At 37.5% G+C, this 16,934-nt stretch overlaps 1 protein-coding gene across 4 annotated transcripts in view; it reads left to right on the forward strand.

The window, feature by feature from the left end:
• Positions 1 to 7,919, forward strand: part of LOC129748667 (GTP-binding protein Di-Ras2) — a 454,908-nt gene extending 446,989 nt beyond the window's left edge. For all 4 annotated transcript variants that reach the window (XM_055743338.1, XM_055743341.1, XM_055743342.1 and 1 more), the window contains 3 exons: positions 5,258 to 5,455; positions 5,541 to 5,633; positions 5,697 to 7,919. In XM_055743338.1, the coding sequence (XP_055599313.1) occupies positions 5,258 to 5,455; positions 5,541 to 5,633; positions 5,697 to 5,948 (543 nt within the window). In that variant the 3' untranslated portion in view covers positions 5,949 to 7,919. The remainder of the gene's footprint in view (positions 1 to 5,257; positions 5,456 to 5,540; positions 5,634 to 5,696) is intronic.
• Positions 7,920 to 16,934: the final 9,015 nt, after the last annotated feature.

Genomic DNA, 16,934 nt, shown 5'->3' on the forward strand with positions numbered 1-16,934 from the left:
TCATGTGCAAATTTTCATCACAATCCGACGGAAAATAACGTCAATAACGTGAAAACAATATTGGTCTTGTATGGACGACCCCCTTCAGAAGGGGTCGTCCAAAAATCTAAAAATATTTTTCATCATTCCTAGTCCTAATGAGCATCCATGCCAAATTTCAGATCTCTAGCTCTTAAGACGGCTGAGTCTATAGAGGACAAACAAACAAACAAACAAACATACAGATAATTGCTTTTTATATATATAGATTAATTCTTCTAGACAATGATACGGATGGTGCGGGGCAAATGGTCTTGTGCGGCAAAAAGTTATCTCAAATCACGCTGTTGGCTCATTTTCAACACCTTTCATGCTTTCTAATCTAATCTATCAGTCTATAATTTTCATTACTTTCATTTGATATTCTTCCTGTTAGAATGTATTGTTCACCGAAATGCCATTAATCATTCAATTGAAGCATATTATTTACTTCTTGTTTACGCGATTAGAATTATACAAATTGGACGATATTCATCACCTTATTCGTTCACCCTGAAAGTATGCGAGAGAGCGCAAGTTTTACTCTCAATGCATGCAAACCGATGCCAGCGACAATATTTGCTGCTTCTCTCATTGGACAATTTATCCAAATGAACCACCTGATTTTTAGTAATCTGGTTGCACTGCTTCCCGGAGAGAGAACAACTAGGTTTTTTTTTCTCTTTTGAATCCCGCTTGAGAGAACAAATTTGCAAACATGGTGGTCTTTTTATCATATCCGATGTATACCGACTTTAAGTAACCATTTTTACGATCCTTTACTAATTTGGTAAACCACGAAACGCCAACAGTGAGTCGAATCATGGCGTCAACACGTAAGCGCCCTCGCTGCCTGAAATAGAAGCGGAAATCAAAGACATGAAATCCATCAAGCACCTGGGATTGGGGGAAGTCCAAATAGTCTAAATTTTTCCAAAATTCAGCCAATTCTACAAATAAATTCAAAAGTTCTAAGTGGTATTATCGTAGACGTAAGATTATCTTCTCTTATATATTAAAATGGGGGCGTTTTCTTTGTAACACCATCACGTATGAATGGTCGGTCGGAATTAAGTGAAATTTGGTATCCGAGGGTTTTTCGGGACAGAGATGGTTTGTATAATAGTTTCGAGATTATTAATTTTTATGGAAGGGGGGCTCCTATACAAAATGAACTAGAAACGGGACAAAACTCGAACAACTTGAAGATGATTTTCATGAAAACTGATTCACAAGCACGAAGAAGTTGAAGAACTGTGAACATATTCCAACCATTTATTAAGTAACGGGTAAAACGAAGTTTACCAGGTCAGCTAGTTTTACATACAAATATACACACCTCACTCCTTCCACTCTGTCGTGAGTGAGACTATCAAGACGCTATGAATAGTTTAGACTTTTGATAAGTTTAAGAAAGCTATCTAGAATTTTGTAGAGAAATGAATCCAACTGTGTTAGATGAAATTTCAGGGACTAGATAAGAGAAAATCGATGTTGAAAAACATGCGTAAAAAATTCGCCTTGTCTCCCGGTAGGACCACCCTACCGGGAGTCAAGGCCAATTTTTTTCGCATGTTTTTCAACATCGATTTTCTCTTATCTAGTCTCTGAAATTTCATCTAACACAGTTGGATTCATTTCTCTACAAAAAAAGTTTCGCTGACTGAATGTTTTAGTCAAGACCCATCTCTGGGTCGCAGTTTAAAAAAAAAAAAGCTATCTAGAATATTTTTAAAATATCCACATAAACAAAAAATACACAAAATTATCAAGATATTCAGAGCAAGAAATGTTCTGAAAACATCAAATCTCATATAAAGAGGTATGAGGTTTTGACCAGCGCGATTGGTCGAGTCTACCCCACTGTGTGTCACTGGATTTTAAACCCTTGTGACACATTCCACGCGCTTGTACCGCTCAAAAGTGATTTTCATTCGTTCGCCTATCAAAAAATCTCAAACTTATCTATAATTTTGATAATTCAAACCACACACAACCAACGGAAAAAAGAGAAAAAAAAGTTTTTACCCATGTTTTACATGATTATGAAAATCAATTTTTTTGTTGGAAAAAGTGGTTATTTTGACAACTTTTACAAAATAATCAATTAAAATATATGGATGAATTTGTTTTGGACATTTTTTTTTGGAACGCTTTGAAGCCAAAAAATACTGCTGCATTTTTTAGAAAAAAAGAATTTGTTTATATCCAATGTAGATGTTTTGAAAAGCGAACAAAAACAGTCGCAAATGAGTGAACTCACGTCACATAAAAAAAGGAACTTTTTAATTCTACGAGAAAACTTTGACATTTTCTGACATAAAAAAATTAGATCTTCTTTGAAAATGATAAGACGATTCTAAAACACTAATTTTTTTAGAAATCGGTTTAAATTCAGCTGAGTTACAACAGCGCGAATGGACGAATTTACGTCACAAAATTGATTTTTTGTAAAATTTTATATGGAAAATATACTCTGAAAGCTGTTTTGACCCTCCAGATGGTCGGATTTTTACAAATCGAGCAAAGTTTAGTTGAGTTTTTAATAAGTTCATGATTTTCAAATAAAAATACAAAAAGATTAAAAGAAAAATTGAAATTTATTTTTTGGTGAATCTTTAAAGGAAGACAGTAGTAATTTTAACGTATGATCCCTCAAGAAGTTGCTATTCAAGTGTCAATCAAAATAAGGAAAAAGTTAGGGGCAGATACTGAAAATTTATGATTATAAAACACAGAGAACAGACGTACAAGCTCGAACAAAAAATCGTCAAAAAAGTGTGTAAAATTTCAAATGCAATCACCAAAAAAATTCGTTAGAAATTGACTACAAACAGTGCCATCTATTGCGCCGTTCAAAAGCTACAAATCAACTTTAAAGTGCCCAGTTTTCGAAAAGGTGTAATCGTTTATGAACTCACAAAAAAACAAATCCAATGTCTCAGAAAATGTACGGTTTTAATTTATTGCTAGGAAAATGAAATCAGAGCTACTTTTCACTGGGCGAAATTTCACTTTCTTTATTTTTGCACTACATAGACAGTTAAAATAATTAACAGCTTCGGTAAAAGTTTTCGCACTTCTTGAACAGTAGTTCTTGTTAAAAAACGCATCGCATATGTCCAGTCAAATATAAAAACAGTCTTGACGATCAGTCTCATTCAGCAGTACTGAATCTAGGCATCTCAAAGCGGGTTACATTCACTTATTAATTTACCAGCCAGCTGTTTAAAACTTTTTATTTCTAACAAATTTGAAGGAAAAAGCCAATAACTTTTAAGATATTTTTTATCATGCAACATAATGAACGTATTACGAAACTTCAACAGCTATTTTCTTGAAGCATGCCAAGCAACTCATACGACCTATTGAAAACTGACTGAAAATTAGTCATTTTTTCTCAGCTTTGTTTTGACAATTCTCTTCGGTGTGTTTGGAGACATCTGGTGGCCCAGCCAAAAAACTAAAATTGGTTCAAAAAGGGTGTTGAGATTTTTACACAAGTTCTACACAAATCTGTTCTCTGTGTGTAAAATTCGGAACAACAAATTACCGTATTTGACAGTGCATATAAAATTTGAAGGCTCTAAAGAATGGTTCAGTTTAACTTTATATTTTGTGACGTGAATTCAGTCAACTACTCTGTTCGGTTTAAACTGAGTGAATTCACGTCACAACTTCAAATAAGCATAACTTCGTTCGTTGTTGTTCAATCGAAAAGCTGCGTACTTAAAATTGTGGGTAATTGTTTTTTTCTACAACTTATTCGAAGACACCGATATTCTATTTCCACTGAGAGAACAGGAAATCAAAGTTGTATGTACTAAAGTCTAAAATGATCAATTCTTGCGTGAATTCACGTCACAAAAGTAATCGATAACAACAAAAACAACTTAAATTTTATAATGACCAAATTATATTCCTTTTGAAGGAAATTCAATTTGCGACCGTTTGCTACAATTTTTTAAATTTTCAAATAAATTGGTTGACTTCTTGAATGATAACAGCGCAGAAAAGTCCGGAAAAGCGATTTCACGTCACGGTGGAATGTGTCTGATGCTTATGCATTGTCATCGCACATCCGAAAAAATATAATACAAATACAAATACAAATTCCCCTTCTAAGATCAAATAATTCCTCCATTACGGTCCACCTAGCAAATTTGCAACTTGAACGTATCCAATTTTTACATCTTTTAGTCTCACTCGAGTTTTGCTCACTTTCGAATGTACGTCTTGCAATACTTTTCCAAACTCTCTGTTCCTTCCACTCATACCCAGAATCCAATGTGCTTGATTTTTCAGGATTTGCCTGATATTTTGAGGCCCATCCCAACAACCTGATAAGCCTCCGTTTCTTTCTGATTTTTGGAAATAAGCCTGTTTTTGCCTGATTCAGTAATTTCCATGGAAAACTATATTTCTCTATAAACCAAGTGATGTCATTTTTAGGCCTAATCCGTCATAGATTGTAAATATGACACTATGTTAAGTTTGGAGGCTTGTAACTTTTTTCAGGCACACCCAAATATCCGAAATTCTTTTGGAATCTCCCATGAATTTGTTACTAGTTCCCTGAAAGCCTTGACAAAAAACACCTTGTAGGAACTACAAATCGTACATATTTTCTAGATTTAGAAACCTTGTAACGTAACTCAAATATGATTCTCAGACCATATTCAGCAACATCCACTCAACATACAACACAAATAAGGTTTCGCGTTTTTGACGTTATTTTTTGTCGGATTAATATGAAAATTTGAACCTGTGGGATTTTAGAAATGACCTCGAAAGAATTTCGAGACTGCTACTGCTACTTCGATCTCTATACATTTCTCTAGTGAGATCAATTTTAGAAACTGCATCGATAGTCCAGAGCCCACATATCTCGTACTGGTCCAAGAGGATTGAAGCCGTTCAGTCCAGATTTGTTAAATCGCCCTCCGTTTCCTCCCGAGGAACAACTCCCAGGAATTAACTGACTACCATCACTGCTGCCGTCTGCTAGGAATGGAAACATTGATGGAAAGAAGGCAGACTGCACGTGCAATTTTCATAAAAAAAATCACCAAGGGCGAAATTGACTCACCGGAGCTTTTACGTCTTATCAACCTCAACATTCGACCCAGGGTATCTAGGACCGCGAATTTCTTCAGATTTTTTTTTGTATATTTTGTCAATAAATTTTTGGAAGAATTTATATTTACAAAATATAAGTGACTCCTCTTCTCTATTGCAGTTCCCAGCGATGCGGGCCCTGTCGATTTCATCGGCCGATGCCTTCATCCTGGTGTACGACGTCACCGACAGTATCTCCTTCGAGGAGGTAAAAGCCATTCGGGAGCAGATCCACGAAATCAAAGCCACAACGGCGGTACCGATAGTGGTTGTTGGTAACAAAACGGATCTAACGGACGACGACGACGATGTGCGGCAGGTGAGCTTTATCGTAGAAAAGTTTATCAATGTTATTGAGCTTTCAGAAGCATTTCTCACTCATGCGCATTTCTTCTCCTTGACAGGTTCCACAGGACGCAACCGAATCGATGGTGACGGTGGATTGGGAAAATGGTTTCGTCGAAGCTTCCGCCAAGCTTAATCGGAACGTTTCTCAGGTGAGAGTATTGAGCGAGCTTCTCGAGTTGTGTTCCCAAAAACTAATTCCAACTTTATTTCAGATTTTCAAGGAACTGCTAGCCCAAGCAAAAATCACGTACAACCTGAGTCCGGCGCTACGACGGCGGCGACGCCAATCCTTGCCCCAGCAATCGAGCATCGGAAGTGCTGGCGGAGGAACTGGACCTTCGACGCCCCAATCTTCCGTGGCTCCTTCAACGGTTCACATGCCCTCGGCCGCTCAGTTGGCCCATCTACAGCAGATTCAGGACAAAACCCTGGGCGGAAAGCGAAATTCATGCATCTTGTCTTAATAGGACACGGTTAGAAACATTAATATCGGATAAAAATACCTAGAACCTACTACTTACAAATATGTTTCAATGTTAGTGGCCAAGTAATTTGTCTCGTGTGTCCATACGATTGCATATATAAAATTGATTTGTTAATCGCCGAGCATAAACTTATAGGTTTTTATCCGTATGATGTTTATTAAGTATTCAAACTAGATTCAGAGCATCATGTTATAAGCGCGAAGGTAGTTTAAAATGATTATAAAAAAACAGACACATACACATAAACAAACCAGCTGTAAAGTAGCGATTTGGAACATTACGGGTAATCCAGAACACAACCGGCAACAAATCGGTGCCAGGTGCATCCGATCTGCTGAGGTCACGAAGAAGAACTTGGTTTAAATGAATAAGAAATCTGATCTACAAGCTCACTAGACGTGAACTTCTATCCACCACGGATTACTGGTAGTAAATTTCATTGCAAATCAAAGATTTACCTTTTAAATCTCGTTTTCATATGCTGGAATATGATTGTTTCGCATCACGCGTTTGTTAATTTCAAAATATTATGCATTCAAATATTAAAGTTTATGATTTCAGCTTGTAGAATTTTTGTAGCATTTTTTACCCCAAAAAGTATGCAGCACCTTTATGCTTTTTCTTATATCAAAAACTATAAATTGTTGCAAATTTCCCCTTTTTCTTAGTAGGGTGAAAATCGCATGTTTTTGTGAATTAAAAAAAAACTGGTGGAACCCTTAATTTTTTTGACCACGTCAATATGATGTCCTTTCAACCGTAAAACTTATGATATACAAGCGATATGATTATCTGTGGACATTAAGGTTTTAGAAGCCATTGAAGTTGAAAAGTGTTGCAAGGTGTCCCAATTGACAGTACGCATAACATGATTCCAAGTGACTGTTGATAATGAAATTTACTACCAGATATCGTGAATTTCGTCTAAGAAAACAAACCATTCTGCTGAAAGTTTCATCGCATTCAATACACAAAATATCTACACAAAGCACAATTTTGTAACCGGAGAGTTTCACACAAGTCTTACAAATTTTATCAACCATCACATCTTAACAAAAATAAGTCTATAAAAAGTCCGAAACGCCCGTTCCAAGTTTTCCTGAATGTAATCTTTTCAGTACCAACATTTGATGTTATTTATACAGAAAATCCGATAGTCGGAATGACGTCGGAACACAAGCAACAATTGAAACAATTGTTCTAACTGAGACGCAATAAAATAAAACATATGTTAAAGATTATTAGAAATGAATATCAAAGATAGTAAAGACGCTCGATGTAGAGAGCCAAACCTAGAACGATCGAAAGGAAGAGCTAATTTTATATGTACTTGACATGAATAACGAAATGTGCTAAACCAGAAATAAATCAAACAAATCAAAACACCACGCTAAGTTAATTCTAAGAAGAGTAAATAAAAAATAAATAATTGAATCTACATTTCTAACCACACTAGTTGTTATATGCATTCTCCAATATTTCCAAAAAAGAAGACAAAAAAAGTAATCATCCATAACGATATCTAACCAAGCTGTAAAGTAGGGTAAACCATAAATTATCAAAAACTATTTCGCAAAGTTTGCTAACCAAACAAAACGAGAAAAAGGTTTAGAAGAACAAACTAAAACAACTAGCAAGAATATGGAATGAAAAAAAAAACAAATCGTAACTTGTTTCAAGTGTTAATCCCAATCGTCAAATAAAAGTAACGAATTGGGTAACTTTACCCAATGGTGAACTCAAAATATGGCGGCGAAATTGCAATGCGAGATGAAATTGAATTATTGACAGCTGTTAGTTGGGTACGAACCTATCACAATAAATCGAGAGTCCCGAAATCGAAAACGACGCGACGACGGCTATAAGTAAGGAGCAGCTAAACTAAAATCATGAATCGAAGAATATTTTCGTGTGTATGTCTGTGGGTGTACCAAATCCAAAAAAAATAAACTGGTCTTGCCGATGGTAAATGGTGAAAAGTGGATTTAATAAATCTGTAGATGGTTATATCGTAAAAACAAGACCAGTTATTTCATCCGAAACATTGTTGTGGAGTTTAACTTTTAGAGAGTTTTTTTCCGAATAATCAAAGCTTTGCTGTGAGTCTAAAGTGTGAGATATAAAAGATGATTTTGGGACTTTAGAGAAATTTTACCTTAGGAAAGTTGTGGCTTAACTTAGCTTAATGTTACCACGCTGATCCTCCGGTGCATAGGGCCGTGGTAAAATACCTCCACTGTTGACGATCCGGAGCCGGCGTCTTCATTTGATCCCAGTCAAAATTCAAGCCGACCATTCGGATTTCGGCGGCTAGGCTTCGCCGCCACGAGTTTCTGGGTCTGCCTCTCCTTCGATGTCCGTATGGATTCTAATCTAGCGCCTCTCTGCAAATCTTGTTCTCATCTTTTCGTAGCATGTGCCCAATCCATCTCCACTTACGTTCCCGAATCTCGATATCTACACCCATAGAAGAGGTTGCAAAAATCCTATGCCTATTTAGCAAATCTCTGTGCCGATAATGCGCTGAAATGTGCACTGTGCCGAAGACGGTATGTTTGAAAAACCGTAACTGGCATAAGGACTCGGCTCCCAACCAAAATGATGACCACTACATTCAAGCGAAACAAGAAAAACATTTTATGGGATTTCCTTCCTATTGGATAATTCATCCCAGAAACAAGAAAATAAAATTAAATCCACAGCGCTGTGGTGAGAATCGAACTCAAATCACCAATTGTATCGTCTTGCCAGTCCGACATTCTAACCAGTGTACTATTCGAGCTTCATGCAGGACGAGGTATATTTGTCATAGGCTTTCTGTTACCGATCAATCACAAAAAAAACGTACAACGGCGGCTTCCCGGCGTTTGGCCTCCTTTCAATGCATTCCTTTGTCTTAAGATGGAAACGGGAAAGGAAACGGGAGTGAAGGAACGGGAAACCCATTGAATGAGAACTGTGCTTTGCTTACTACCTGCTATTACATACACACGCTACATATACACAGCTGCTAAAGCCGGGCAGCTTGGCCGGTGTTGTTTGCCGGTGAATTGAAGGAATGTTTTTGTTGTTGCTTTTGCTACATACACACGCACAGCTTAGCCGTGTTTGCCGGTCGATTGAATAGAAGGATGTTTTTGTTGTTGCTTTTGCTACATTCACACGCACAGTGCTCGGTTCGCTGGCTGCCTGGTGTTGGCCGGTATTTATTTCCATCCTTCTTCGGCTTGTGATGCGATGGGGAGGGACGCGAAAACGTTTTTATTTTGTTTCATTCAGACATACGCAATTCGGTTGCGCTGGGAGGTTAATGCCGGTGGGCGCAAATCGAATCAGTGCCGGTCGCGTTATCTTCTTGTACCAATGATGCTATGAAATTGACTACACGCCATTGGCACAGAGGCTGAATTTTGGGTGTAGTGCCCTTTGATGACACCGGCGATGTAGGTAGTTCCTCATTTGAAATCCAGTTGCCAGGCCACCAAGCGCTGATGATATTCCGCAGGCAGCGGTTTACATATATTTGCAGTTTTCGCGTTGTTACCGCATATGTGCACGAGGTTTCACACCCGTACAGCAATACGGATTTGACGTTTGAGTTGAAGATTCGAATTTTCGTTCGTAAAGATATCTGACGTGAGCGCCAGATGTTTGTGAGACTCGCAAACGCAAATCGGGCCTTTCTGATCCGGGTTTCGATGTCTTTCCTGGTACCACCATCAGGCGTTATCTGGCTACCAAGATACTGGAGGCACTCCACTTTCTCAACTTGTTGCCCAGCTACCATGAAACTGGAGGGATTTGCTGTATTGATCTCCATCGACTTGGTCTTTCCGACATTGACTTTGAGACCTGCTGCCTTGGAACTTTCGGTGAGGTCGTCGAGTTTGCTCTGCATATCCGGTTGTGTTTGGGCGAGCAGCGAGTTTCGAGTTGTGTTTCTATTTCAGCCAGCGAGGGCGCTTCCGAGTTGACACCATTTATGCAACTTACTGTTGGCGCCTCGTGCGGCAGATTCTGTTGGCCATCGCTGTTCGTGACTCGGAAGAGTTGTTCGAAGTGCTCAGTCTATCGTTTGAGCTGATCTGTTCGATCGGTCAATAACTGACCTGCTTGGTCTTTCAGCGGCTTTCTTGCATTAGTCCTTGCACCACAGAGGCGGCGAGAAATGTCATAAAGTAATCGGATATCTCCATTGGCGGCGGCTCTTTCTCCTTTTCGGCTAGGGAGTTTGTCCAGGCTCTCTTGTCTCGTCTACAAGCTCGTTTAACACGTTCGTCGCCCAAAAAAAATCTCAGAGCATGAAAGTAAAGCGAGAGAGCTTCAGATTTACAACGCGTGGCAGAACTGAGCGGCAACCTTGCTTAAGAGAGCCGTCACCCATATATGGGTGACGTGGCGACGAACGTGTTAACTGCCTTTTCCAGCTCCTCATAACGTAAGCGGGCGGCTGCTTTGGCTAACCCGGTACATGCCTGCTCAATTCCGACTTTCGCCTTTCTCCGATCATCGACCATCCTCCAGTTTCATCCGACATCCATTCACTTCTTCTTCCACGAACTTTACCGAGAGTACCATGGCTCGTCGTGATAAAGGCATTCTTCTTGATCCCACACCACTGTTCTTCGACTGTTCCGTCTGTCGGCAATTCCGAGGCTCGGGATTCTAGCTGTTCAACGTATGCCCTTTTCACCTCTGGATTCTCCGAACGGTGGACGTCGTATCGACATCCGACTTTCTCCTCGCGCCGCTGGACACGTGCAACTCTCAGTTGTATCTCGCAAAGGACGAGATGATGGTCGGATGCAATGTCTGCGCTTCGTCTGTTGCGGACATCAAGAAGGCTCCTTCTCCATTTTCGGCTGATGCAGATGTCGGGATACCCGAGTGACCTTATGTGCTGGTCGATGGGGGAAGAGCGATCCATCGATCACCATGTTGTTGTTGCCACAAAATTCTACAAACAGCTCTCCGTTTTCGCTCATCTGTCCTAGACCATGGCGCCCTATGATGCGCTCAAAGTCCTGATTTTCGGAGCCAATCTTTGCGTTGAAGTCACTTTGGTGGATTCGAATGTCACCCTTCGGAATTTTCTCAACCACGCTGTTCAATTGACTGTAAAACTGCTTTTTCTCCTGCAAGTCGGCAACGTCAGTTGGCGCATAACACTGGACCATTGTAAGGATTATAACCCGTGTTTTAAATCTGGCTACGATTATTCTTTCGTTTATCGGTTCCCATCTTATGAGGGCCGCATGGGCCTGCGGGCTTAATAAGAACTACTCGTTCTCGAGTAGCGTGTTCTCATCGTATGCCAGAGTAAAGCAGTACTCGCCCGCACTGTGTCTTGTGTTCTCCAGAGTTAGTCCAGCAGACTTCGCTCAGTCCCATAATTTCAAGCTTGAGGCGGCTGTCGTAGCCAAATTCACGTTTTTCGACTTCACTATTCGAATTGCGTCCTTCGTTATCAAAGTTCGTTGATAGATTCGATTGTCAATCCGAAACCGTTTTCGAAGCTTCTTTTTTTTGGAGGATGTATTAGTGTAATTTTATTCAAAGAAAATCGAAACACACCACTACAACTTCACCCATAGAAGAGGTTGCAAAAATCCAATGCCTATTTGGAACATCTCTGTGCCGATAATGCGCTGAAATGTGCACTGTGCCGAAGATGATATGTTTGAAAAACCGTAACTGGCATAAGGACTCGGCTCCCAACTAAAATGATGCATGACCACTACATTCAAGCAAAACAAGAAAAACATTTTATGGGATTTCGTTCCTATTGGATAATTCATCCCAGAAACAAGAAAATAAAAATACAAGCCCGTAGGGAGAATCGAATTCAAATCACCAATTAAATCGTATTGCCAGACCGACATCTTAACCAGTGTAGGGTAAAACTGTACAAAACGCACCAGCTAAGCAAAATTGCTATTTATAGCGATACCAATCATTAAAGAACCAAATTGAAAGTTGACGACGATTCAAGGATGAAATTTACGTATTATCGAAAAGAAAAAATATGATAAAAACTCGATTTTGACTATATTTTTGTAAAAAAACTAAAACAGCCAGAAAACAAACCATGGGGTAGAATGCCAAAACTAGTGGACAGAACGCACCAAACAAGAAGGGTGGTAAGAAATAGAACAATGATTATACGAAATGTAATTATTGAAACATCAAATGTTTAATTACATGTTCATCGTATTTTTGTAAACTACCATTCTTTGGCTAAAACTCATTTTGTGTTGCTAAACTCATCGAAAATTTCGCTTTTCAAAATACACTTTTTAATATCCTTAAATTTAAAACGCCTTCAAGTAGGCAACGAAATTCAATTTTTTTGACTGATATAGTGATGTCGCGGCAAACATGGCGGCCGATAATTTTTTCGAATCGAATATTGGTGCACTGTTTTAACTCGAACAAGAACGAAATTTGTTATAATTATGCATTGTTATCGTAATTTGGGAGTCAGCAAATAAACAGAATGGCATTTTGTTTTGATATTCGGGTTTTCTCATAAGTTAACAGCATTCAAAATTTGAGCGTAAAACACGTGGTTTTGTGGGCATTCTGCCCCAATTTTCATATGATTGATTTTTGATAAAATTTGTAGGAAGTTAATAAAATACAACAAAATATTTATAGTCTTCCGAAAGTACACATGAGTGGTAAAACGATAAGCTGTAGTTTGGTCAGATTGCGCAGACTGTTTTACCATAAAACCTTATATGTTACTTATGAAAAATTACAAGTTTCACGCTGATTTCATAAATTCCTCTGTTTCTAAGAACTAAAGTAGATTTTGTGAATTTTTCATCTATTGAATGATGAAAAAGCTTGTTTGCTACAATAAAAATGAATAAAAACATCATTCGAAGCCGTAAATTAGTGTATATTTGAGAAAGAATGACATGGGCCATCTTACCCCGCTGGTGCGTCTTGTACAGTTTTCCCCTACTATTTGAACTTCATGCAGGAAGAGGGATATTTGTCATAGGCATTCTGCCACCGATTAATCACAAAAGAAACGCACGACAGTGGCTTCCCGGCGTTTGGTCTCCTTTCAAGGTATTCATTTGTCTTGCGATGGAAACGGGAAAGGGAACGGGAGTGGAGGAAACGGGAAACCCATTGAATGAGAACTGTGCTTTGCTTACTGCCTGCTATTACATACACACGCTACATATACACAGCTGCTAAAGCCGGGCAGCTTGGCCGGTGTTGTTTGCCGGTCAATTGAAGGAATATATTCTTGTTGCTTTTGCTACATACACACGCACAGCTTAGCCGTGGTTGTTTGCCGGCAAATTGAATTGAAGGAATGTTTTTTTTGTTGCTTTTACTGCATACACACGCACAGCTCGGCCGTGGTTTTTTGCCGGTAGATTGAAGGGATTGAATAAGAAGGATGTTTTTGTTGTTGCTTTTGCTACATTCACACGCACAGTGCTCGGTTCGCTGGCTGCCTGGTGTTGGCCGGTATTTATTTCCATCCTTCTTCGTCTTGTGATGCGATAGGGAGGGACGTGAAAGCGTTTTTATTTTGTTTCTTTCAGACATACGCAATTCGGTTAACTTGGGAGATTAATGCCGGTGGGAGCAAATCGATTCAGCACCGATCACGTTATCTTCTTGTACCAATGATGCTATGTAATTGACTACACGCCATTGGCACAGAGGCTGAATTTTGGGTGTTTCCTTAATAGATACGCCGTATGCGTTCATATTTTTCAGTGGGTCTTCTTTTTCACAGTATATTTTGTCGTTTGTTCCAGACATTAGATTAATTCAACTCGCCATCCCAGGCTAATTAATAGATTGTCAATCGAAAGAGATACAAAATGAAAAACTGAGAATTGGAAATATCTCTTATTATTTTCCGACTTTTTCATATTCCAGGATCCTTCTACTACATTCGCCTACTTCTCTACTCTTATTTATTATAGTTCGGTTACATTAAAGAGCCTGTAATAAAAACAAAAGAGACGCAATCTGATCCTTTTAAAAATCAATCATATAGCAACCCCGCTTTCATATGAGCGCAGAACTGCTTTGCTTCAATCTTCACATGACATCAATTTTGGATAGGTACCTTTTTTTTCGGAAGTGGTTTTTGGTCTAGTCTGCTGTTTTAACTAAGCTCTTTTTGTTATTGTCATCAATAGATAAAAGTGCAATCATGGAGTGTTTGGCAAAAATTTGTTCTAACAAAACCTGCCCCGGATTTCAAAATATATTTCTCTTCCTGTTCCCGGCTGAACCAAAAAAACGGGAGAAATTGCTCGCATTCTGCCATCTTTCGGGGGATTCTGTACTGGAATCCGTAACTTGGTAAACTTTCCCTTCCGACTCCGCTGATCCGGCAACATCTTGTGCATCTTGTGCATATTTATAATTAAAAAGAATCATAACTTACCAATCAAGTACCAAGAAATAAGTCCTTGAGAATCTAGCTTGTAATCGAAATAGAGCATTCAAAAACTGTGTTTTGATTACTCTTTGTTTACAGATATGAATGATAATACTTTTGCTACCGCCGCTTTCGCAATTCCAAATTTTCCAGTTTGACAAGTCTTTTGCTCGATTGGAATGACACTGACAGAAAATCGAAAATTCCAATCGTGACATTTCGTCTCTTTTGTTTATAGAGTCTCGTTAGGTTACATAAATCAAAAGTTAGACTTTTTTAATGAATGATTTGAGACAAATTCCTCATTTAATCTTATCAGTTAGTATTCCTAAATGATGTTTTGCTCTTAAATTCGAAGATTTTTTATATTTTTTTTATTTAAGCTATCATTCTGAAAATCATCAACACAGACTGCATAAATTGCTGCATCTTACAAATCAATTCGTCATAATTACGTTTAAGTTTCAATCCTTTCTTGTAAAATTTTATTTTTAATTTTTTCAACAGTATAAATGCAAATATTAGATTTTCTTATTAGTTTTTTTTGCTCATATATAATCTTTATCCCTTTTCGGATTATATTTCATCCTTTTTCTGTCGATTTTTATTTTTTTCCCATGGTTTAATCTAGTACTCTTGTTTTACGATACAAATATTGTTTTACCAGTCAAGCTTTTATTTTAAATTTCACCGATGTAGCTTTTTTTTCTTAATTGGATCCTTCTATCCCATGAGAATGTTTTTATTTATTCTTATACCAGATAAGAAAAGAGATATGATTTCAAAGATTATTTAACTATTCAATAATTTTGCATGTTAATATTGAGTTCTTCCGTTTTGAATTTTCTGATGTTTTCAATGTAGCGATAATACACTTAACACTTTTTACAAAATACAAATAGAGTTTCCCATCAAAAAAATATTTTGTTACCTTCCATAATTTTTTTTTTACATTCAAATCGTTTTTTGTTTCTAGCTCAATACTACGCATAGCAATAAACGGTTGCTGAAGTGCACTTGCTTTCATCCATTTGATTTCTTTTTTTTCCAATTTAATTCATTTTTTTTGTTTTATTTGAATTTCTACTTTCTCCTGAAAATCAGTGTTTAAACCATCATTTTGATGCCCAAAAAAAAACTCGTTTCAAAATAACTGTTTTATTAAATAAAACTTCCTTCATATTATGCTCCTATTCAAAGTCATTGCAATTTCAATACTTTGATAGCAAACCCTTCTTTCCGTTTCAATTTTTTTTTGTACTTGAAACCATCTTCATTTTCTATTATTTCATTTATAGTTTTTTTTTTTTTTAATCAACGCTTTCTATTTTTTTTTCTTTATTTGCAAACATTTTACTAGCCCTTTTTTATTGTAATATTTAATTTATTCGAAAAAAAAAATCTTTTATCAATTAAAATACTCCAATCATTTTTGCTTCGATTCCATGACTAAGCATAAACAAACTGTTTCAATAAATACATTTCAGCATGCTTTTGATCCATTAGAATCATTCATTCTTCATTCAAATTTTAATTCTACTTTTTTTTTATTATTCACCATTGAGCTCGACCTTTTTTTTCATTCAATTCTTAAATATTTTCGCTCTCAAGGTTAAAAGGTCTCGAATAAATATTATTATTATTATTATTATTAACCATTTTCTATCTCGGATTGTTTCAATTAAAATTACTGTTAGTTCGTTTAGCAGATTTTAATATGCCATGTAACTACGCAAGTTTTTCTTGGGGCTCTTCCGTCCCTTTTTTTTCGAATACTTAGTCAATATTTCACAAGTTTCTTGGATTCTTCCGTCCCATTAACTTTTTACTACCATGTTATTACTGTCGAGTACTGCCACACGACTTTTGTTGTTTAACAGGATCCTTCCGTCCGATTCATAAATAATTTTCACTATTTTTTTCACTATTTCGTCATTGTCGAGTACTGCCACAAGACTTTTAATATTTCTTTTCGGGCCCTTCCGTCCCTTTTCATATATTTTATCATTCTGCTTTGGGTTCCTTCCGTCCCATTTCATGTTTTCATCATTTTACTTTGGGTTTCTTCCGTCACATTTAAAAAAAAAAAATTTCGAACATTGGGTTCCTTCCGTCCCATTCAATTTAAGCTAACCATTAATTCATACAATCAGCCATTTTAGTTACATAGGTTACCAAAAATATTATCTGTCATTTCATATCGAAGAGCATGCCGAAATTTTCACTTTTCCAATGTATTTTTAGATTGTCAATCGAAAGAGATACAAAATGAAAAACTGAGAATTGGTAATATCTCTTATTATTTTCCGACTTTTTCATATTCCAGGATCCTTCTACTACAGCGGCTAGCTTCTCTAGCAAGTTGAGCCAGCTTGCCTTGTTGGGCAAGGGTTAAAACGTTCCAAGTTTCAATTCGTGTCCGTGTTCTCATGCTAAAAGTCGTTGCCAAAGTTCCAAGTCGGTCATTTCTTTCGGATTACGTAGCAATTTTATGAATCGGAAGCAGTAGGTTGTTAGCCTAAAGTCCCTATCCCGCGATGGAT

Source organism: Uranotaenia lowii, chromosome 2 (genome assembly GCF_029784155.1).
Source record: "Uranotaenia lowii strain MFRU-FL chromosome 2, ASM2978415v1, whole genome shotgun sequence".
NCBI lineage: Eukaryota > Metazoa > Arthropoda > Insecta > Diptera > Culicidae > Uranotaenia > Uranotaenia lowii.